General features: G+C 35.5%; 1 protein-coding gene and 1 long non-coding RNA gene across 3 annotated transcripts in view; one reads left to right on the forward strand and one right to left on the reverse strand.

Annotated features, from left to right (window-relative positions):
• LOC147825976 (proprotein convertase subtilisin/kexin type 5) overlaps positions 1-24,562 on the forward strand; it is a 341,197-nt gene that overhangs the window by 143,116 nt on the left and 173,519 nt on the right. For both annotated transcript variants that reach the window (XM_004862531.3, XM_087184121.1), the window contains exons 6-7: positions 13,988-14,076; positions 18,016-18,188. In XM_004862531.3, the coding sequence (XP_004862588.1) occupies positions 13,988-14,076; positions 18,016-18,188 (262 nt within the window). The remainder of the gene's footprint in view (positions 1-13,987; positions 14,077-18,015; positions 18,189-24,562) is intronic.
• LOC106010878 (uncharacterized) lies at positions 25-18,153 on the reverse strand. Its single transcript, XR_001184583.3, has 4 exons — positions 17,997-18,153; positions 4,849-4,964; positions 492-623; positions 25-111 (listed from the first exon to the last, which is right to left on the reverse strand). It is a non-coding gene; the product is annotated as an uncharacterized LOC106010878 (long non-coding RNA).

Below are 24,562 nucleotides of genomic sequence, written 5' to 3' on the forward strand. Positions count from 1 at the left end.
TTTAAAAAAGCTCATGACAATACTTTAATGATTTTGACCATGAAGAAGAGTTACAATTATTTAGCCGGACAGACTTCCTTGTCCTCCTGAGATGAGACCATGTTGTCGATCCTGGTGCAAGAGAAGTTTTAAAACAGTGATTATTTCAACAAAAATTTGATCTACCTTGTTTTCACCAGTTGGTGACAGGTTTCCATGGAAATGGGAATAAGCATTCCTAGTTTTAGCTTCTCAGCTGCCCCATGCCAGCTGAAAGCTGTAAATGCCATTTGGTTAACAGCGAGGATCCAGAATTCTTCCATTTTAAAGTGGCGGAGGGAGAGGAAAAGAAAATGTTTGCCAAGTCATTTCACCTTTCTCCCTTGAAAGGAACACTGTTTTATGATTGAACTATCGACAGACGATTATTAGACATAGACCGAGTCTCACAGCCTCTTTCCTTGCTAATCAATCTAAAGTTGATTTTCTGCAGCACAGAGTTTCTTTCTTACCTCATTGCAATTTAACAAGCCTTTGTGGGTCTTCCTGGGTCTCCACTGTCTGACCCCCTGAGTGGGCACTGAACAAGGAAAATGGTCAGAATGTTGGCTGGAAACAATTCTGTGATCTTCAAGATGTGTGACCTAAAGGGAAAAATAATCTGTTGATAAAAGAAGTGTAGCAGGGGGAAATCTGGAAAAATTCTCACTTCTGAAAAGATATTAGTTAATTCGCCATAAGGATTTTCCATTTCTGAGATTATCATTTATAACTAATACATTTTCTGGAACTTTTCCATAGAAAGGAGAATGAAGAAAGCTATAAATGCTTTAACATAAAAAGTGAAGCATCAACACAATTGGGAAGGTTTATTTTGCCTTGTTTTATGAATGAATATTTGAATCAATGTGAATACCAAAGGAAACTTTAGTAGCATTAGCACATAATGTTTTCTGTTATATTTGATATTGTTTAGATATTAGATTGAGAAGGAATGTGCCTCCATTTCCTAAATATCACCCAGTGCAGTTCTGTGAACCCACGTCTCCTCTTTAGAGGTGAAAAGGAGTTTCTCTCTGCCCCCAAATTGACTTTTAGTGAAGAAAACCAAACACAATGGCTTCTACCCATGGACTGCCTCCATGTCTCTTAAGTGTGGCCTCACACCCAGCCAAAGCAAGTAGTGTGTCAGCTGGGGGAATAAGATCCAAATTGCTAGACTTAAGAAACTACAGAAGGGACTGCAATTTCAAGGGAAATCTTGATGAGGCTAAGAGTGCAACTCAGGGCCTGACATTTTCTATTATCACATTGTATTCATGGGGGAATATCACTTTGAAAATCGTTTTTGCGTAAACAACTTGTGCTTTCTAGCAACTTGAGAAACAAGCATTTAGGATGCTGAAAGAGACTTGCACAGAGTGTACTCCAGAGATCAAGATAGCAAGCCAGTTCTGGTCATGATAGTCAGGCAATCTTTGTTACCATTTCTGCTTCTCAAGACAAAGCCATATAGTGCTTATTTTCACACTTGAACCACAGCCTACCTGATTTGCGAGGCAATAGTGGGAAGATTCATTACTGCAATAAATAGGTATCGAGGGAAGAAAACATTAGAAATGAATTCACTTAAATTGAGGCCAGGGTCTTGTTGTGAGTACAGCAAATGGAGCTTCATTTTAAACAATAAAAGTAAAATTATGAAAGTGCATGTAGCATTCAGCTATAGTCACTCCTACATCAAACAAAAATTAATCAAATTTGAATTTTAGTAGGACCATAAACAGATTCAGTCTGTAGAAATCTTTACAGGTTGCACTAACAACTGTTTGGAATCATTTTATTGACAAATCACTCTCATTTAAAGGCACTTCCCTATCCTTATTGATTTTTGTCTTCTATTTTACTGATCACACACTTCTGAACGCTCTTCAGCTTGGCCCCCAGTGTGACTAAAGATGTTCTCAAATATTATTTTCATTCATGGCATAAAATCCCATTTCTTTTGAAGATTCATTAAGCTATTGATTTGCTTGCTTTGCTTTGTATTATTTGTTTGCCTTTTGTTTATGAAAGACATAAAGTCATGTATATGTTTATATAATAGTCACATATTTTGACCCTCATTCTTTATAAAGACGCATATCTCCTAAGCTGTTTTGACAGTTTGCTCATGATCTGAAAATAGTTTCCAACAGAATGAAGTCATGCATTTATAATATCGTATTTCTCCATCAGCCAATCATTAACAGATTTTGAGCAAAAGAAGTATTTTTTATCTAAATATTTTAGCAAAAGCAAATGGAAACACACATATTAAGTGAATATAAACATGTGAATTATTTTTGTCTTATTCAGAATTTCTTAGCCAGTAAAATTCATTGAAACCACATCATATAATGATAATTCTTTTTAAATTTTGAATGCTTAATGACTTATACATTCTTCAAGGCATTCTTGGTACTTGATAAATATTTGCTGAATGAATTGATTCAGAAAAGAAAATTAATTATGAGTCGAGTCATGGGTATAGCCTCATGAAATCTGGTTGAGATGTCCATTATAATGATGTTTATAAAACTGGAACTTACCTATATACAAGAGTACCAGTAAAGTTAAGATATTGTCTATTTAGGGTACATGCTAGCATCCCGATGTCTTATTTTGCTACTATAGAAATATTTATGTGGGGTAGTTTTCAGTATACATTTGAGGAAGAGAAGTGTACTGTATTTGGAAAGAAATAGACCATAAAAAAATCAAAATTATATTTTTATACAGGTCATTATTTCTTTCATTATTTTTATAGGTCTTTTTCTAGTTTCTTAGCATATACATTCAGTATATACTTCATATTTAATGCTTCACTGAGTTCTAATTATGAAATTTTCTTTTAATTATGATAATGTGAAATTATAAGAAAATCAGCTCAGGTGTAAGAAGGAGGAAGTGGTTTGGATTGCATATCAAGCATTTTTACAGGGACTCACCCCAAATCAGAATGATTGAAGCAGAAATTCTTATAACACTTTGCACACAAACTTTGATTGGTGTGTACTAAAATACCTGGTAATTATTTGAATGTGTCTTACAAAACCCCTGTCACTGGTCTCAGGTTCAATTATAGTAGTTGGTCCAGCCCATAGAATGTTTTGGCCTCCAGAGGTTCTTCTGCTATCCTTCTGTGATAGAAACATAACATGCCAGTAGAACAATATCTGCTTTATTTCCTCAAAAAGAATGATTATCATTCTTGAACTATTCTGTGCTTCTCTGCTGTCCTATTTCCTCCCCAGAGTCAGCCATGTGGTTGGGTATGAGAGTTACTTTGCCTTAGAAGATGCACATTTGTAAGAATACTGCTTCTCACAATACCCTGTGAATATAGCTTCCTGGGCCATGCAAGGAAGGCCACACTTCATCTCCAGCATCTACTCTCAGATGCTCGAAGCTAATACTTCTCATCATGGATTTATAGACCTGGCCACAGATCTCCTAGTTCATGGTAATCTACCAACTAGGATTCATTTTCTCTGTGCTATCTTGTTTGGTAGCTGATAGCCCACATTTACCAGATATCAAGGAGATCGGAGCTAGAAATTATAACTAGCATAACTTTTCCATAGATAAGGAGAAAAGGTTTTGTTAACCCTGTACTTAGAATCTTCCCTATGAGATTGTGAACACTACAACCTTAGATTATTCAATTTTGCATGTTCCGAATTTCAAAAGCACTTAGGACATGACATGTGAATGATTTGAGCTTGATAAAGGAAGGAAGAAGAAAGGGAAGGAAGTGGAAAATAACGTTAACTAAAATAATTTTTCTCAAGTACTTTGGTTATTTTTATCACATAAAAACATTATTCCTAACAGAGTTCATAACTTACTTAAAAAGAGTTCTATTTTTATTTTCATGGATTGGAGTAAGTACTTATCTCAGTACAACAGAGAGATGTCTAGTGGGAATCACATTAGACCTTCTCCAGTCCCACAAAAGAGTTTATTTGTACAGATCTAACAGATAGACATTTGTGAAGTTTGTGTGCATCTGTATGTGTGTATGTAGTAGTAGTGCTAAGGATTGAACTAAGGGCCTTCACACTGAGATACATCCTCAGCCTGTTTTATTGTTTGTTTGTTTGTTTGTTTGTTTGAGGCAGGGTTGTGTTAAGTTGCTACTTTGCTTCCATTGGGCTGGAATCTGCCATCTTTCTGCATCAGACTCCCAGAGTCCTGGGATTACAGACGTGTGCCACCACACCCACCTAACATTTCTGAACTTCTGAGAACAGATTTAAAATGAATTAGGAGGAATGAATGATTTCTATCTATTCATAGTCAAGGGGTAAAGGAGACAATTTCATAGACCTCCATTTGTGGTAGAAAATGAGATTAAGCTGTTTCAGGTTCTAACTTCATATAGTAAAAATTATCAAATCTACATTTAAGAAGACTAACCAGGACCCTCTGATAAGAGGTTAAAGAACATGAAGAGCAGTCATTTGAGCTCCTGCTAGACCCAAAGGAGAAGGAATAACATCATGGATGCATTAGAGGACACAGACAAGCATAGGCAATATCATTTCATAGAAATATTCAAATATCACAAAGAAAAATCATCATTGAAAGCCAAACAGGAGCCAAAAAGCATGACAGATATAAATGTATATTAACCACCAGAAGGCCAAGAAAATAAGCCCTGCTTCATTTTCAATGTTAGTATACTATATCAGCAGAGATATCCAGTACCCTGTTTCTTTGTTGTTGATCCCTAAGATAAGAGTAGTGTAGTAATTACTTTTTCATCACTGGGACAACACACCTGACATATACACCATAAAAGAGAAAAGATTTACTGTGGCTCACAGTTTGAGAGGTTTTAGTCCATGGTCTGCTGGTTTTATTGCTGTGGGCCCGACATGAGTCAGGCTATACTGCAGAAGGATATTTTGCTGGTGAATAACTGCTCACCTCATGGCAGCCTGGAAGCAGAGAGAGCAAGAGTAAGAAAACAGATATACCCTTCAAAGTCACACCCCTAGTAACCAACTTTCTTCAGTTAGGCCCTACCTATTGATAACCCATTCAGCTATGAACTCTTCAAAGAGATTAATCCACTTGATGAGATTAGCACCATCAAAATTCAATCCCTTTTTTAAGTGTCTCTTAATTCAATCAAATTGGCAATCTAGATTAACCATCATAGGTTGGCAAAAAGGTCAATGAGGATGTTGTTACCTGTGATGGTCAAGAGTATAAATGACTACATGTGTGCCTGTATTGAGTTTTCCTTGTACTTCACCATTCCATGCAGCATTATATTGAAGAAAGCAACAGAAGTGCAATAAACACCTAACTTCTTTGTTGTTTTAGGCATGAACATGAGTAAGCTATTTTTGTAGGCTGAAGTGGATAGAAAGAAGTGAAAAAATATCAAAGAATTAGGCGGGGAGGATAAAGCACAGAAAATGAAAGAGGGAAGAAAACACTGCAGTACACTGGTCACCTGAGTTTTATTTATTTTGATTTTTTATTGTCAATATTATTTTTCTCTGAAATACCCTTAAATTCCAACCAATCCCACCAGTTATTGACACCTACAGTGATTATTTTAATACTTTTGAAAATAATTATCCATTTGCAGAAAGTTGCAAAATAGCATAGAGATCCTCCATATCCCTTTCCTAGTCATCATGAATGGTAACTTAAGTGATCTGTGTCAAAACCAAGAAATTGATAATTATGCAATCTATAGAATTTACTCATATTTTACCAGTTTTTACATGTACTCACGTGTGTATCTGACATTATTTTTGACCCACTGTAAGAAATAATTAATTTTGCTTCTTTAAAAAAAACTTACTAGTCATTTACATTTGATATATCTAATACCACTTATCAGTGGTGTCAAGGAGAGTTGTGTAGTAGTGACCTATTATTACTTAATACTATAAAATACACTTTTCACTTTCTTTCTTTGCCTACAGCATGATATCTGTCAGACATTGGAGCAGTCAAAATTTTTTATTAATGTCTTAAAATGTTGTGTATAATTCCTGACAGCCAGAGGAGGATTCATAATATCTATTGCTATGTATAAAATCTTTCATAATTTGAAAGATTATGCTTAATATTCTTTCAGTGTTAGGCTATCGATGGTCTCTTAATATAATCTTGTGTTACTCTATATGTTTATTTATTTGTTATTTTGAACAAGTTTTCCTGACTACCCACTGTAATAAAAAAACAACGATTTTGAGACTTCATTTGCTTTGTATAATTGAAATCACTTCAGCTGCTATTATCTTAATTAATTCACAAAAATGATCACTCTAAAATAGATGATGTTTTTTTCTTGCTTTTTTCTCTTTTTTTTCCTCAAATATGTTTCTTGGCCTTTGGGCAGTTTTTCACTGAAGACAGAGTGATAGTCCTTTTTCAGCTACTTTCCGTTGTTCTTAAGTTTTCATTTTTACATTTCCCAGATTTTCCTCCTTCTACCACAAGCTAAATATTATTTCATGGAGGTTCTGTAAAATGTTTTATTTCTGGGAGGTTCCACTGTCAAATATCCTGTCCTTAATTCTAATAAAGGGATAAAATCACCTCTGCATCACAGAGCACCAGCATTATCCAAAGAGTATGAGAGCAGGCTAAGGAGCCCTGAAATCTCAGCAACCACTCAGACCCTTACCAACATGGACCCTATAGGTCTTGCTGGAGTAGTGGGAAGTCACTATATGAGAATGCAGAAGACCTTGGTCTAGTCCATGTCCTGCTATATTTTATACCTTCCAGTCACCAACTGATAAACTGAGTTTTCTCATTTGTAAAATAAGAGAAATAATATGTTTTACTGCCTTCACAATGTTGATGTGCAAATCAAATGAGGCTATCGTAACTTGAGAAATGGACAGCTGTGTAAATACAAAGTGGTAATATAATTGTGCATAACATAAGCAGTCATAAGCATTGATTTTTGAATCATATGTTGAAAACATCTCCCTATGTCTTGCTGTTGTCTCCTCTTCTAAGAAAGCCTTTGGGATAGGCTTAAAGGATTTCCACTCCAATTCGTACAAAATCAAAACCTGCAAGAAAGAATGAAAGAGTGGGCATACCAGATGTCACTCGGGCAGTAGCAGTGAGGAGGGTAGGCAGAATCCATGAACAAGTAGAGATGGCTGTTCCCAGGAAGAAAGAAAATGAAAGTAATCTTTCTCCCACTTGCCATTGCTTGATTCCCTACAAGTGCCAGTTTGACTGTCAAGGTGTACAACGGCAAATGAAAAGGGAGTCCTCTGCCTATGCCCTGCCATCTCTGGTTCATTGCTGAGCTTACTCACTTCTTGGCTTCACAAGTGGTGAAGGCAAATAAGTTATTTCCATCCTCAATTCATGTTGAAGGAAAGAAGTTCAGTAAGTGGTGTGATTAAAGGACAAGGAGAAAGCAAGAGAAGAAGAGAACATTTTACTACTTAGCAAGATACAGTAGGTCCCTTAAGCTTCTGTTGCACACTCACTTTGCCTAACATGTATATTTTTGAAGTCCGTAGAAGTTAACAGGCACCTTCTTGTCTAATTTTCTACCTTCTCAGTAAGGCATTCCAAGTAAAACTTCTTGAGCCCTTTAATTACAGTGATTTACTGGAGCAACATTGATAAAACTTGATAAGAAAAATCACTAGCAAAAGACTGGGATGATCTTCGATTCAAGGTGCTCTTGAAAAGCTAAAATGATTTATTGAAGTAAAAATTATGTAATAAGATGTTTCACACTTAGTAGGGCCCTGAAGCACAGAGAAGTGTCATAATAAGAAAAACTTTAAATTTTTAGTTGTCTACACCGTCTTTATTTTAAATGATGTTCAATTTCTCTTAAATTACTTGTGTACAGATCTGTTATAATTTATATAATTGAGTTATCTTATGAAAGTTAGAAAGTATGTCTTAGTAATATTGTGAGCATACAAAAGAGCATAATCAATGATTATTTTTCCAAGGAATGTCTATTAAATAGGATTGATTAGTGAAGTTCACATGTAGGTGCATGTAAGTATGTATGTAATATAATGAATATATTGTTTTTAGGACTGAAATCTAGTAGGATTTTCTTCCTATGATGAAAAGACCTCAATGCTCATATTCTAGTCTTTGAACTAAAATACATCTGAAATACTGACTTTTATTTGTAACTGTCAAGATGCACACCTTGCTGCCCACCCTTGTTCTTTGAGACTAGAAAAAAATTATGACTTGTTCCTACACTTGAACTTTAAGCAGGTCATGATGATATCTATTCCTCTGTAATTTGTCTTAAATCCCTGTCTGAATATGGAGTCCACCTAACGTGTAAAAGTGAAAAAGCTGAATGGTAGTTTTTTGGAGCAACAATCATTGTCATTTAAAGAGTGTGGAATGTTTAAATGCAGTTGAACTAGTCATTTAGACCTCAATTACAGTATGTGGCAATATATTATTTAAGTGGTATTTTAAAACATATGAGTCAGCAGCAGAGTGAGGGCTCAGCTCAGAGAACTTCACTGTCTCACAAAAAATGGCTGCTACATTATGATGTACAGCAATGTACAGAAGTATTTGCAGAATAAACTTTGTATGGAAATAGTCTGTTATTCACTCAGTGGCATTCATTATACATTAATGAATGATGCATGTAATATGCGCAGGGCTGTGCTAACATTTTACTAATACAAAACTACAGTAGTTCCATTTTTAAATAATATAGTAGAATAGATATTCAATTTAATCTGTCCTACAGTAGTATGTATAAAACTCCTAGAGGCTGGGGATTTAGCTCAGTGGTTCCACCACCTGTCTTGCAAGCACAAGGTCCCAAGTTCGATCCATGGTAGCAAAAAAAACCTTCTAGAAAAGTGTGAAATAAGAATTTTCTATTGCATGATTAATAATGTGGTAGGACATCAAGAGAATTTCTCTGAGGAAACTCAATGCTATGAGAAGCTCTATATGCCTTTTCCAAGGTGAACAACCAATTCTGGTCAGCCTCCATGTGTATTTTAAAGCCCAGATATAACAAGGCACAAAATTTTAGTCTAATGAGATGAGAGAAAACTTCTGCATAAAACAGAATTCATAAAGAACCATCTTCATTAATAGGGAAAAAAACCCTACATACAGTGAGACAGAAGAAATATTCAGCATTCCCAGCCTACATAAAAAGTAGGACAAGAGGATAAATAAGCAAATAAAAATCCTTTATGAACTACTAACAGCACATAGGAGATTTACACCTGTAATTCATATGACTTATATAGTTCAAGTTTTAATTTAGTTGAGCAGGTCCTTGTTGATTTACCACCAAAAATGTGGCAGAAGCAAATTTAAATTTTTGAAAATACAAGTTTTCCACCCTAGCCTGAAAGAACTCACACAGATTAAAACCAGAGCTGGTGATTTAGCTCAGCAGCATAGTGCCTGCCTGGCAAGCACGAGGTCCTGAGTTCAATCCCTGGTACCAAAAAAAAAAAAAGGATTAAAGCCTAAGCAAAGTCACCTCCTAAATGGAAAATTTATAAATTACAAAGGAAAATGACACTGTAAAAATAAGCTAGCAGCAAGCATAAGAATAATCAAATTTGATGTATATATTTTAGAATTATTAGGTATAAAGAAATGAATAAGAAATATTAGGTAATAAAGAAATAATAAAGAAATGAATAAAGATAATAAATAAAGATAAATGATAATAAAAGATAATAAATGAATAAAGAAATAATAAAGAAATGAATAAATAATAAAGAAATGAATATTAGGTATAAGGAAATGAACACTGAAAAAGTATATTAAGGAAAAAGACACTAATCCAATTAAGCAAATTTTTTAAAAAACAAAGAACTTCAAAAAATAAAACATAATAATTGAAATGAATAACAATAAATTGATTAAATAACAGATTAGTAATGGTAATAATAATAATAGGGTAAGTGAAATACAGAATTAATCAAGCTATTCAGAATGCAGCCAGAGAGACTTTTTAAATTAAAAAAAAAGTACACGTTTGTAGTATATAATGTTCACATACATTGTGGGAATTCGTACATATATATGACATTTCTTAATTCTTTTTCAACCCCTCCTCTCCCTCTCCCTCCCTGCATCTCATGGGCCCCTTCTAATATATGTAGTATATGATGGTCACATTTCTTGTAGGAACTTGGTATATGTACACACAGAGAGAGCTTGAGACAATTTCAAGAGATTAACCCTAAGTAGCACCTTGTAAATAAATCCTTCATCGGGATTCTGAAAGGAGAAATTAAAAGGTATGATGGAAGCAGTTTCAGAGATACTAGTGAAGAAATCTGAGGAAACAGATATTAAGCTAAAGGTTCAGAAATTCCAAGGCAGTATTTTTTTAAATCCACGCATATGGCATCTTAATGAACCTACAGAATAGAAATCTCAAAGAGAAGATCTGAAAAATGTCCAGAGAGACAGATTTTCCAGATTGCTGACCTTTTATTGAGAGCAAGGGAAGCTAGATGGCAGGGGAATGGTATCTTTCAAGTGATGTTAGACTGTAATTCTTTCCCCACTGAAATTATTTTTCAAGAGCAATAAAATAAAGTCAATTTCTGAAGCTACCAAAAAGACTTTTGACTAACAAAACACTGATGAGTACGTTTACAGAATTTTCAATGCTCCCAAAAGGAGGTATAAAACAAAGAATATATTTGAAAATTTAAATAAACATTCAATGTAGTAACAATAATGGTAATTTAGAGGGTTAACTATTCCAAGGTTTAATTATAATCAGAAGGAGATCATAAAGGGGTATGAGAGATGTCTAATCAGAGTTAAGATATTCTAAGTCTCTATTGTGTGTGAAAAGAAAATAAAAGAGTTGGCGACCTCAGATTTTGTGTTGTTAGTTTTGCATGACCAAATACTTAGGATTAGTCCTATGTAATAAAGCTACAACAACCAAACTGGTACAGGGAAAAAGATTACAGAATGAACATGTTTGTATCAGTAAACACAGTTACCATACATGGACTCTAGTAAAAGACAAATAGCCTGGCTTCAAAAATCAGAAATCCCAGCATATTCTTTTTATAAGAGACATAACTGATATAAATGTAGAATGTTTGAAAATAGAGTAAAGTACAGTAATATATATGTAAGTTAAATGTTAACAGACACCTACTCTTAGTGCAAGAACCACAAAGTATTGTTACATATTCTTAAATAGTTTGTTTCACTAAGAAGATTAATAGGTCAATTCTAAACAGAACAAAGTTGGTAGAACTGAAAAGAACATTAAGAAATCCATAACTTATTAAATAAATTTGATATAGTATACATATAATAAATAATTTGAAAAAATAAACAATTGGAGAATACATAGTACGCGGTTTTTAAGTATATCATTTTTAAGCACATATAACATTTACGTATATCCACTAGTCATTATCATTGCCATTTTGTAAGTTTCACTAAATTCAAAGAATTGACTCATATACGTTATACTCTTTTATCATAACATAATCAAATTATCAATTTATATCAAAACACTACCCATATACACTTGAAAATATCAAAACTTAACTAACCCATGGGCCAAAGAATAAAGTAGACCTGAATTTAAAAATAGAAGCCCTAGTGTTCCAGTATGCTTAACAATAATTAGTACTAGATACAATGAGAGTAAGAACAGTGGCCTCACTGAGGAAATTAGAAGTTTGAATAGAAATAACATATCATAAAGTAATATGCAGTAAAGCCTGACAAAGAATCATAGTTAATAATTGCTAGGCTCCAGAGGAGATTATTACTTGAGTTTGGGGCTTGTAGAAGAAATAGTTGTTCTTTTAACAATTGATCTTTTTTTTCTGATGGGTAAAGTGACAATACTAGAAGGGCAAAGTAATTACAAGTATAGCAAGATTAATACTTGTAGGGCAATGCAAAATTGGCCAAAATTACATTGATATTTTCCAAATTTGGAAACATATTTGCAACAAATTTGGCAGGAAAAACAGTAAGAAATTTGGGCAAAGATGATGAGAAGATTATTTATTCATAAGGCAAGAAATAGATATAATGAATAAATATTTTAAAAGATAGCCAATATTGAATATGGGTGAAGGAGGAAGGAGCCTACGATGACCTAACAGGTCAAATGGGCAAGGATAAAAATGAATGAAAAACTACTGCACAAAGATTTGTGTACAGGATTCATCCATATATTTTCTGCATTCTTCAGTGTCATTAACTTGACTTATAATCTCTCTCTCTTCCTCTCTCTGGCTGTGCACAAAAATCTAAAGTTTTATAATAGTTTTAATCATATCATTTTTATGTGGTTTGGTTACAACATATTCTGTACCCTTTGGTTCTGTAATTCTACTTCTAGGAATTTATCTCCAGGTGTAAAATTTTATATATACATATATGTATATAAAATAATTTTCAAGGTTGCTCTTAATATCCTTGTTAATACTAGTGAAAAATTGTGTAAAACTCCCAGGAATATTGTGTAGAAGACATGTGTGTGTGTGTGTGTGTGTGTATGTATATGTACAGATAGGTTTACACATGCATCATACTCATATAGGTACTACTTATGGATTATTTTAGTGACCATTAAAATATATATTCATGTTTGTATAAAAAGATATGCATGACATTACTAAGTGAACAGAGCAGCATATGGTGTCTCCTTTGTGTAAACTTGCATGTGTACCCATCAGTTGTAGGCAACAAGTTGTTCAGAGTTGCATGGATGGTAGTAATATCCTACAACAAGTGTGGCCCAAGGCAACTGTGCTGTAAAATAAAAAGCACTGAAATGAGGGCCTCAGAGTTAGTAGCAGTTTGTTAACTGTGTTGCTTTTGACAGATCTCTCTAAGTGAACTCATCTCTAAAACTGAAGGGGGGGCTGGGCCTTGAACTCCTTTAGCAAAGGCAAATACATCATACTGGTTGTTACCTCTCTCTTGTGCAGCCATAGCAGATGTTAGCCATCAGTCTTACTGTTTTCTTCCTCTGGACTTGTTCATACCGTAACATTCTTAACACACTGTTTAAGGCCACTACTAGATTGTTCTCTGTATTTGAAAATTTTTTTGGCATCCTTGGAAAAGATGGTCTTAGGAGTCCTTTCAGCCACAAGATTTTGCTGATCAAGGAACAAAGGTGTTGTTGAAAGAAATAAAAGAGAATGCTTTGGGGGAAAAAATCATTTTCTTGAAGCCACATTTTTAAAAAACAGAGATGAGGGGGCAGGGATTTAGCTCAGTAGTTCTGCCATCTGCCCCACAAGTGCAAGGACCTGAGTTCAATCCCTGGTACCAAAAAAACAAAAACAGATGGAAACAAACACATGAAATAAATCTTTATAATATATTTTACTAAGGTTCTTCAATGTATAATTAATATAAAAATTATTAATGAGATATTTATTTTATACAAAATCTTTTCAATTTAGTGTGTATAGCACATCCTGTTCTTGACAGAAATTTTTCATTAGAAAAGCTTGACTATATTTAAAATTGTAATTTAATAAGCATTCTCATATCCACATTGTTAACTTTTCTGATACTGAAATATTAGTTTTTTAATTAAGTTAAAGTTAAGTAAAATTAAAAGTTGAAATGAGGTCTCACTAGCCACATTTCAAGGACCCAATAGCTGTATATGACTGATGACTACTGTATTGGTCACCAGAAGTGTTGCAGATACAAAAAATGGGGCTGGGTTTTAGCTTTCAAGATTTTCTAGTTGAGAGAGCAAGATATCAAAAGCAAACATATAAATATTAAAATAATATAATCCGAAGCAGCATAATTATGTGCTAAGAATTTTCCATGGACAGCCTAAGTGCTACTTGGGTAGGAAGCTCTAGACACACCCGCAGCTGGATGCTTTCTTCACCACTTGACGTCTGGGTGGTGGAGGGATGTGTTGAGTTCCTGAGAATGGAGTGTCTTACTTTAGAAAGTGTGTGTGTTCTGCCTGCAGGCATGGAACCCGCTGTGCTGGAGAAGTGGCAGCCACTGCAAACAACTCTCACTGCACAGTCGGAATTGCTTTCAATGCCAAGATCGGAGGTATGGAAAACAAACTTATGTGAACAGAGTTAAGAGCCAGGCAGCTCTTTTGCTAACTGCTTTCCAGAATCCTTTTTAAACTAGATGGGCATATTGTTGCATAACAGTGTTCGACTATTACAGACAGCAAAACCACTAGGTTAACGTGTCATTCAGTATAGTTAAGGACTGCTGATGGAGTACCCCTAAAGTGTTACGAACACACTTTTTCTAATGGGCTTGAAGAAAAAAATGTTACTGTATTTAATAGTAAAAATCGAAGTCTTTGACGTCTGTACCAAAATGCTATAATTGGTACCTGGGTAAGAAGAAACTTGCATTAGAAACAACAGGCCATGACATCTCTAAGGAAAGAAGCATTTTGAAGTCCTCTCAAAGCAGAAAAGCTATTATGTATGTGATGCTTAGGCTTTTAGTAAAAGGTCCTTGTAATTGTAAGTGAAATTGTGATTGTAATTATAATTGAAATGGTCAATGGTAAAATCTCCTTTGTTAGTAACATAAGGTATAGTGGTCTCACAAGTGATTCCAGATTATATCTATTCATACACACATATGTATGAACTCAAATACACATATGTTTGTTTATTCTAAGATCCAGCCAAAGCAATATAAATCCAACTGTTGAGAAAAACAAACTTTAACTTTACCATTTGAAATCATTTTATAAGCAACAGCCAAGTGCCTCAATCAGATACAAATGGAAAGAAAGCGTTCTATATAGCTCCTCTGCTCTAAGGGTCCGATAAAGAGTATCATAAGATGAAGGAAGCTTCTGGAACAAGGTTGGCCTCTTTGTTTCCAAAACACTATACAGCTAATAATAAAATAGAAAGACTATAAAAATATACTGTAATAAAAGTTATTTAAAACACGAATTGTTTCTTTCTGGATATTTTCAGTTAATTGACCTTGGATAACTGAATTTGCAGAAAGTGAGATCACAGATAAGAATGGTATAGCATGTAATAGCATTGCTAAGAAAAGGTTTTCTAAAATTACCTTGAATGTCAGTCCACAGTAAATGTAACCTCTTTCCTTTACCCTTAATTCCACCAATTTTGCTTTATGATAATTTGTTAACCAGAAATTAGCTGTACTCTGGAGCATCCGCCATGTCTTCCAAGGCATGGAGATGCTAAAATAGGAGACCATGGTTTTTCCCTGAGAGAGGTGAGGGTGCTGAAGGCCCCTGCTCTCCCCAGAGAGTCACATCAGAGTTGCCAGCCAACCTGCCTCACAGGCCAGTACTCCTCTCTCACGAGCAGATTCACACCCCAGATTGTCACAGAACCAGGGCTCGCACCACTGACCTCTAAGGAATGAGGGGATGAACTTAGGAACTCACAGATAAAATGCTGCCCTAGCTTCACAGTACCTTTATTAAGAGAAGGAATTGTTGGTGATGATTTAAAATGTTCTAACCAAGACGATACTGAATTATAGATTTGACCTCTTAGGCCTAAGGCACGAAGGCTTAGAGTTAAATGAAGAAAAAGGAGCCTACTGAAAATCATGAGCATCTAATGATTTAGCAGGCATTTGATCATGCACTTTGCATTAAATGCATCATATAGCAACTGAATCAAGATATTGTGTTGATACACACATGTTGGCATTTGGTCATAACAGTAAGATTATAAGGGGTAGATCTCAGTGTACTGGTGAAATAGTTTCACTTTGTGCTTTTTAAGATGAACCAGTTCATTTATCCACTTAAAAACATGCAGATCCATTTTGAAAATTCATATTATATTGAAATAAACCAGTAGCTACTTAGCATCTAGCACAAGCAAGGTATTGTCCCAAGTTTTCCTTCCCAGAAAATAGATTCTCTCAGTACACATTGTGTTCCATAATTTTTAAAGGGCTTTATGTACAACTTTCATTCTCTATATCACCTGTTGACATACCTAAAATGTACCAATGATTAGAATGAATAATCGATAATGCGAAATAGGAAGAAAAGGTCCAAAGGGGTAGGGGTAGTGGGAGGGGCAGGGGAAAGGAAAGAAGGGAAAGGAAAAATGCTGAGAAATGGAAAAAATGGAAATTAAGTCTTTGTAAATAGGGAAGGGTGGAGGGCGTGAAGGGAGGGCTAGGGATGGGGAAAAAATAAGAACCAAGATGCATTATGTAAAGGTACAATTCCCAATGAGAAATGTAATTGTGTTGTATACCTACAATGTACCAATAAAAGAATTTAATTAAAAAAATCAGTAAACAAAATTTCACAATAATCAGCAGTATGTACAATTATTATATGTCAGTTAAAATATATATATATATAAAGAAAACTCAAAAGTTTGGAGGGAGAGATAGGAGACATGGCAACCACACACAGCATCTTTAGAGATAGGGTGTTTTGGGAAAACTCAATGTTAGCTGAATGTTGTAAGGGCTTATTTACTTTTTTTTTTGGTAAAACATATTAAAACCTGAAAAGTGATCTCTGTCATGGAATTTAAAAAGTTTTTAGAGGATGAAAATGAGGCAGAATTTAACAGTTATTGAAAATTTAATATAGATGCACTCATTGCTCATCCTATTCTTGTTTGTGAATTTTATAGTTGAGTTAAAGGTTTTTAAAAAGCCACAAAAAAAACCCCAAATTATGACTAAAGAGCGAAATGAATGATAGATAATAGGAAGTAAGGAGATAGATTTACAGTTCCATATAGTAAGACTGCCTGATTTGATGTCTTACTATTTAATTTCTGCTTATTGCTAACCAATAAAAACTTGAAATCTTACTGAGACAAGAAGATTCTAGTAAGAAGTAAGTTTGCCCTGGAAAGACACAGTATTTCAGTGATATTTAGCTTAAGCTGAGGAGAGGTATGTTTACCTGATAATTAAATATTTTGCTGTTGTGAGTCTCCAGAATAAAAGGGAAAATGGAAAGCCTGGCATTTGGCCTCTCTCCCTCCCTCTCTCTCTCTCTCTCTCTCTCTCTCTCCCCCTCCACCTCTCTCTCTCTCCCTCCCTCTCTCTCCCTCTCCCTCTCTCTCTCCCCCCCCCTCCCCCCTTCCTTTCCCCATCTCCCTTTATCTCCCCCCCCCACTTCTCTTTCCTGTGGAACTAGGGGATTGAACACAGGGCATCTGCACTGAGCTACATCCTCAACCCCTTTTAAAAGTTTTCAGGCAAGTTCTTGCTAAATGCCTTTGCTGGGCTCAAACTTGTAATCTTCCTGCCTCAGCCTTGGAGAGTACTAGGATTTCAGGCATGTCCCACCACATGTGGCTCAGCATGTAATTCATTTCTAAGTGTCTTAGTGTCCACTTTAGAGTTAATAATTTCTATCTGTCTTGTAGGAATCTGTTTAAATGAAGATTAATGGCTAAACATTGCTGAAACCCTCTGGAATTTTTTGAAGTGTTAAATGCATTCCCATTTTATTATTTGACTTGTAAATAACTTCACAAAAAATAAACATATTAAGTTTACATCAATCTTCAGATTAGGGGATAATATTAAATGTAGAGGAAATGAGACCAACCTAACTTGGCAGCTTTCCCAAATTTACAAGACTGCTGAAGCTAGACTATTTTATACCAACTCCGAGCACGGGCTGTTCACTGGAATGACATTTAGGGAAGGGAGGTTGCTTGAGGATCTTTCTATCCAGTAGTAGTCGCTTAAGAGAGAAATGAGGAGAAGGGATGATTATGGCAATCACTGCAGGGATTAGAAGCTTGGAGAAAAAAATTGTATAAAAAAGATTTTAAAGAAGCTTTTCTCTTTTTACATGCAGTGTAACTTCTTTGCTGCCCAAGACACCTTCTGAAAAATGCACATTATCCTTTCACTGGGGAAAATATGCTTAGTTAAGTGTTGATTAAAAATACGTTTTTTCCCCCTGAAGTCCCATAGTGGGTCCTTGGATGTCAGGTAGTGACACTCCTGCACTGACTCACCCTCCTTTTTGTCTCGCAGGCGTGAGAATGCTGGATGGGGATGTCACAGACATGGTGGAGGCAAAGTCAGTCAGCTTCAACCCCCAGCACGTGCACATATACAGTGCCAGTTGGGGCCCGGATGATGACGGCAAGACTGTGGACGGACCGGCTCCCCTCACCCGGCAAGCTTTTGAAAATGGTGTTAGAATGGTAGGTTTTAAGAGCACCAAGCCTTATCTAAGGTGATGATTGTCAGATAAAGAATGTGCAGGCGTCCATCCCATCTTCCAGGGTGGAGGAACGTGTGGAGCTGGTGGGCTGAGCCAGCAGATACGCTGATGGAAAGTTACGTGAACATTTGGCACTGTGAGTTATCTCTGTTCTACCAATGAACTCGGAGCTGGAGGGTTTCCTCTGACAAGAACAGAGGTGTATTTCAATGCTTAGATTCACTGAAAGAAGCTGTGTTAAATTATGTGTTAATCTTGCGTTTGGAACAGCAAATTCTTGGGGCTGCGCAATTGAGTGAAGCTATGAACACTCTCCACTCGGTGCCCTTTCCTTTACCGGCCCTTCCCTAGTCTCCCCTCTATCCCAGTACAATATTATTTTTTTCTACTGGCTCCAGTCTCCCAAAGCAGGTAGGTGTCTAAACCCATCATCATTTTCCTCATTTTTACTAAGGTTCACTGATCACTCTCCTCCTCCCAAAAACTGACTGCATAATTTAATGTAATAAAATGTTGATTTCAAATTACAAATCTTTTTTTTTTTTTTTTTTTTGGGTACCGGGGATTGAACTCGGGTCCTTGCGCTTGCGCAGCAGGCAGCGAAACCACTGAGCTAAATCCCCGGCCCTCAAATTACAAATCTTAAATCCTCTCTGATTTAAAGTAAATAAAAGTAAGGTCACTAATACTTGTTATGAGGAAAGGACTACACCATAAGCAGTGTTTTTCCTTTTTTTACTCATGAGAGAATCTTCGGGTGACTTAGAGCATACATTTAAACTTCTTCACTGAAGGCCCTTGTTGATCTGGCCCAACTTTTCTTTCCTTCCTTATCTCTTCATCCTTTGCCATGTAAGCATGCTTTATCCTTACTATCTGTCAGCACACCCTGCTTTCCCCATGATTCCCTGCTCCATCTATACATACACCCACTATTGGCCAAATCCCATTTGACCTTCAAGCCACAGCTAAAAGGTCCCCTTTTCCCAGCCTAGATTATAATTAACTACAAACGACTTACTCTATGCTCTCCATTCTTTATATTCTTACTGTTGACACACACAGCTTTCATAACATTGTACTTTGTAGCAGAGTTAGTTCTGGGTGTAACTTTCTCCTTAAATTTTAAATTCCTCGAGAGTAGAACTTGTGTCCTACACATCTCTCTGGGCTTGGCCAAACCTACTGAAATTTTAGTAAGTACTCAGTAAATGTCTGCTGAATCCAATTTCATTTATTAGAAATGACGCTAACCACGGGGTTGTTTTGTATTCAGCTAAGATTTGGAACTGTAGAGTGCTGTGAGTTGATTAATGTAGCACTGCACCAGGAGCAAACATGATAATGAATTGCCCACATTTCTGTAGGATTGGGTTAGGGTTTAATAGAAGTCTAAACTAAGCTATTTCTTGGTTTTTCTGAAATAGACTGGAAGGAAAAATAATAGGCATTCCTCATTTAATGATTGGGTCATAGTCCTGCCACTAGGTCATTAAGTGAATTGGTCGCTAAGTGAGGAATTGTATATAGTACATACATTACAATATTCAGAACAAAGAAATGGTCAAAGAAAACTCCAACTTGATGACTTTGCTTCTATTTCCATAACTCTTACACGCTGTACTGTAATGTATAACAGAACATAAAACTATAGTACTGTGTTATACAGTACAATCAACAAAAATGAAAGTACTATATAAATAAAATGTACTGTACAAAAAAGACATTGATGCTCTATAATCAAGACGTACATAACTGCACAAAAAAAGATGTATGTAAGTCTGAAAAGTCATTAAACAGGTGTGTTGTTAAACAAGGAATATCTGTATATGCTTGTTTGGTAGTTACTTCCTAGGCAAATAATAGTTTAGGTTTAGTGAGGTCATTCATTTTGCTAGCTCCATCAATTTTCTGCTACATTAGAGCCCTTTAAATTGTAGAATAAAGTTTTAAGTGGCCTACAATTTTCCTTTCAAAGTGCCTTAAAACTAATAATCTGGTGATTTCATTATTAAAGCTACAGACTACAAATTACTGTTTTTGGTCCCTATGCCAGTAATAGACTGGTCATTCAAGTTAGTTAAGTAAACCAAGCCTAGTTCATATTTCATCTTCAAGTTGTGTGTATAGTGCTTAGAGCAATCTGAAATTTCTCATTAATGTAAAATATGTATGTTAATAATGCACATGGCCTTATGATTACACGTGTACATACAAAGGATGCCCCATATCCAATAGCTAGTTTTACTAACAGACTAACAGGACTGGCATTTAATCAGGCATCACAAACAAAAGGTTCCTTAATTTATTTTTGCTGGAGAATTTGTCATTTAATGGAAATCTTAACCAGAGTGTTAATGTGTAAAGTAAATTTGGTTGAAAGAAGAGTTCAAAAAAAGTTAAGGTTAGACACAAGATCATGTGAGAAAGACCATTAAAACACATAGGAAGACTGTATTTAGAAATAAATGATGAGGAAAAATTACTCTGTAGTCATTATTAATTACAAAATTAAGCTATGCTTACTGTGATAGAACATACACAAAGATGTATTGTAGCAGAGTTCTCCACCCAACTAGCTAGGCATTGCTAAAAGTGAAGACTATATCTTTCCACACTCTTCCAAATATTAGCATATCAACTGAGATCATATTATACCGCTACACATTGCTTTCTTAACTAATGATATCCCATGGGGATCATTCCAGGGATTTTGGAGTTTAGAGATACTGTAATTTAGAGGCTGAGGGTATATCTCAGTGGTAGAGCACATACTTAGTATGCATGAGGCCCTAAGTTTGATTCCTGGCATGAGAGGCAGGAAGGAGGAGGGAATCATTTATTTGACATTTCATAGAGAATCTTTCAAAGTTTTATTAATCTAAACAAAAATATTTGGTTTTAAAATGAAGCATTAGCTTTTACAGTTGGACTAGTAACTACAGAAATAACTCTTCAAAACAGCAATTTATTTTGTGGCTCTTAGCACTGCTCATCTAAACATGGGAAAGCAGTGGGGGCCCATTGAAGTGGAATAAGATCAACTGGTCACCATTTCATGTGTTCAGTTCACAGAGGCCTTCACATTAGGCTACAGTCAAGGGCAGTATCTGTCATTTGCTTTCTCTGACCTTCTGACCTTCTACAGCTCAAATTCCTCCTCTGCTTTCATTTTCTCATCTAAAGTGGGGCAATAATAGTACTCCTAGAGATGTTATGAATATTATATGTTATGAAATCCATAGAACGGAATTAATGTAATACCTGAAATATAGTAAATGCTCAATAAAAGCACTATTTTCAGAAAAATTATCACATCTTTTCAAAAACCTGTGCATGTTTTCAGTTCCCTATCCTTCTGTCCTAGACCAGGTCCACCCTGTAGAGTTCTAGATGAATCCATTGAGTTATCTTTTGGAGTAAATTGGTGATAATGTGGTAGAAGCCCAGAGTCTGGACAGACTTTCTGAACTTTGTGATGTCTTTTACTTTTTTCCTTCCTCTGTCTATATATACCTTTGATTGCACTTTTCCTTGAAAAAGCATCTTCCACTTCACTGTGATAATCTCTGGTTACAGAATTTATTTGTCATCTGTGTTTGTGATCACAAATTTAATTTATATTTTCCCAAAAGATGTTTCTCTCAATATCTATGAATATATAATTTATTATTGTTAAGCAGAATATTAGATAGTCTTTTCCAGGAATATAGAAGCTTTTGCTACTCTGTTATCAAGCATGAAGTGAAACAGTGCATTTTATATTCTTTGAGATCATTCTAATTTATTTCTGCACATAATACACATTGTCAAATATACAGAAAATAATTGAGTAAATATGCAAAGTTAGATTTTAGAGTAATAAAGAAAAAAATTAGTGGTGAGTTGGCTGAGTGATTTAAGGAATGGAAGAATAAATGGCTGAAAAAACAATTCCTTCTGTTATCTAACCAAAAACTCATGGGACAGCAGAAGTCACTCTGGTCTGTTGAGGTTTAACTATCATCTGCAGAAATTCAGGAATTGGAGCTTATTTATTCCTCCTATCAAATTCAGTGAACTCCCAGTTTCTATTCACTCAGGGTGAAGAAGACATGAAGTTTTACATGCAGTTTATAAAAGACTCTTCATTCTGGAAACAAGTCAGAAAACAAACAAGCCGTGAAACAATCAGAATGATTTCAGCTCAGGATAAGTGTAATGAATGAAATAAAACTGGTGCTTGTGGGAAGACAGAGCTCCCTTAAGGGAGGACAGGGATCCTTTTTGAGGTGCTGATCATTGAACACAGACATGTGAGATGGTACTGAGCAATTCAGGTGAACTGGAGCAGGAATGTTCTATGCAGAAAGAACAAAAAGATCAAAGAATACTGTCTAGGGAAAGACTGGTGTACTCCCAGGACAGAGTGCTAACGTGCATGTGGGGAACAAAATGAATAGAAAGAGAGCAGGAAGAGATGGGTCAGAGGAGTGGGCAGTGGCCATCTCAGCAGGGGTTTCTAAACCATGAAGGGAGTGCATTTATTCTCTTACGGAATAAAATGGTTTTAAACACAGTAGTGCTTGACCTGCTGTACAGTTTTTAAATCACTGCTGTATAGATAGTGAACAGTATGTGGGGTGAGGGCTGCACAGGCAAAAGTAGAAGATTGAAGTGGGAGATAAGCCCGGGTGGCAGCTATGTCAAGACCACCAAGGAGATCAGGCAGCAGAGAGAGAAGTCCAGGTATCAAGAAAGATTTTCTTGAAGGAAAGAAATAGTTTCGCTCTGGGAGTCCATGTATTGATTGCGTCCATTCCTTTTGCTTGCTAATCAAAAAAATGTAGCAAATATTGAATTTCAAAATGCTCCCTATTTGTTTGCTGTAAGATAAACATTTGGCTCAATAGAATGTAACACCACTTTCTTAGACTTTAACAAAATCAGAATTGATTCAATTTATAGCCCCTTTAGGATTAATGTGCCAAAATTGCATTAGGGAAACTCTGTTAAACAAAGCTTATTGCAGTTGACAACTTGCTCTTTCTCCCAGGGATTGCATTTTGTTTGATCCCAAGGAGGTAGTAAATTAAATTCAAGTGTTCAAATCATATAATTTGGGCTACATTTAATTAAGGATAATGTAGTAATAATAGTAGCATAAACAACATTTACCATTTTGACACTATAGTCACTCTAAGCCCTAAAAATCAATGATTAACTTTTAATCTGTATAATAATCTCATAGCTTCTGTTCTCTTCATCTTTATACATAAGGAAAACAAAAATCAAGCATAGCTAAAAAAAACGTCAGAATGTGGCCTCAAAGAACATGAGGAAATTCTGTTACACGGGGTCCTTTCTGTTTTATTGGACTCCTCCCTCTGTCTTGACCACATACTGGGTGTGGCTTGTCTCCTGTTACTGCAGTCAATTTATTGTTCATCTTCTACCTAAAGCCACCTCTCCATTTGTATATTGGACCCCATTTCTCTTTATCCCATCAAAAGACTTATTGTCATGCCATCAATTATCCATTTTATCCCATTAATTATTTTTTCTCTTGCCATCAAAATTTTCCTTTCAATTCTGTTGTTATCAATTAACAGAATTCTTTCATATGATTAATTCTTGTCTCTTAAAAGAATTGGTAAAAACACTCTCTCTTGTCTTCTATCTCTTTCCTATTACTATCTTATTTCTCTTTTTCCCTTTAGAATGAAATTCCTTGAAGCCATCGTTCCACTTGCCCTCTTACCAGCTCTTTTTTTTAATGATTGCTTGAAGCCACTGCCACAGGACTCTGCCCCAGTGATCATCTGTAGTGCTCTTGTCACAGTCATGGTGACTCCCCATGCAAAACCCTGTGCTTGTCTCTGAGTTTTCATCTGACCTGTTCTAATACACAGGTCTGCCTGGTTCTTCGTGCACACAAGATAGCATACATACTCCAACCCTTCAGAGCCCTTTCTTTTCCTTACAGTTATTATTCCTCCTGCTTATTATATGTGCTCACCTTATTGATTATTTTTTCCAAAAATATACAATCTGACTGCTTGTTCTGCTGGATCACAGGTACCCAAAACAGTATCTGATTTTCAACTGCCGTTTAGGGAAGAAAGAAGGAATGAACTGAGGAATATATAAGTGATGCCACCCCAATTTGTTCCATGTACTCAGTTAATTTTCTCAAAATTAATGCTTGCATTGTTTTTGCTTAATATTCTGGAACTGAATTATTAATATACATGTTATAGTATGGTGGTTAAAGTGCCTGCACTCCGGGTTCAGACTCTGGTTCTAAAATGTGAGTTCTAGTACTTTTTTCCTCATTAAAGTTAACATCTCCAAGGATCAGTTTGCTTCTCTATA

The sequence above is a fragment of the Heterocephalus glaber genome, unplaced genomic scaffold (assembly GCF_053883595.1).
Source record: "Heterocephalus glaber isolate CG9 unplaced genomic scaffold, H.glaber_assembly_v1.0 deba00001481, whole genome shotgun sequence".
NCBI classification, from domain to species: Eukaryota; Metazoa; Chordata; class Mammalia; order Rodentia; family Bathyergidae; genus Heterocephalus; species Heterocephalus glaber.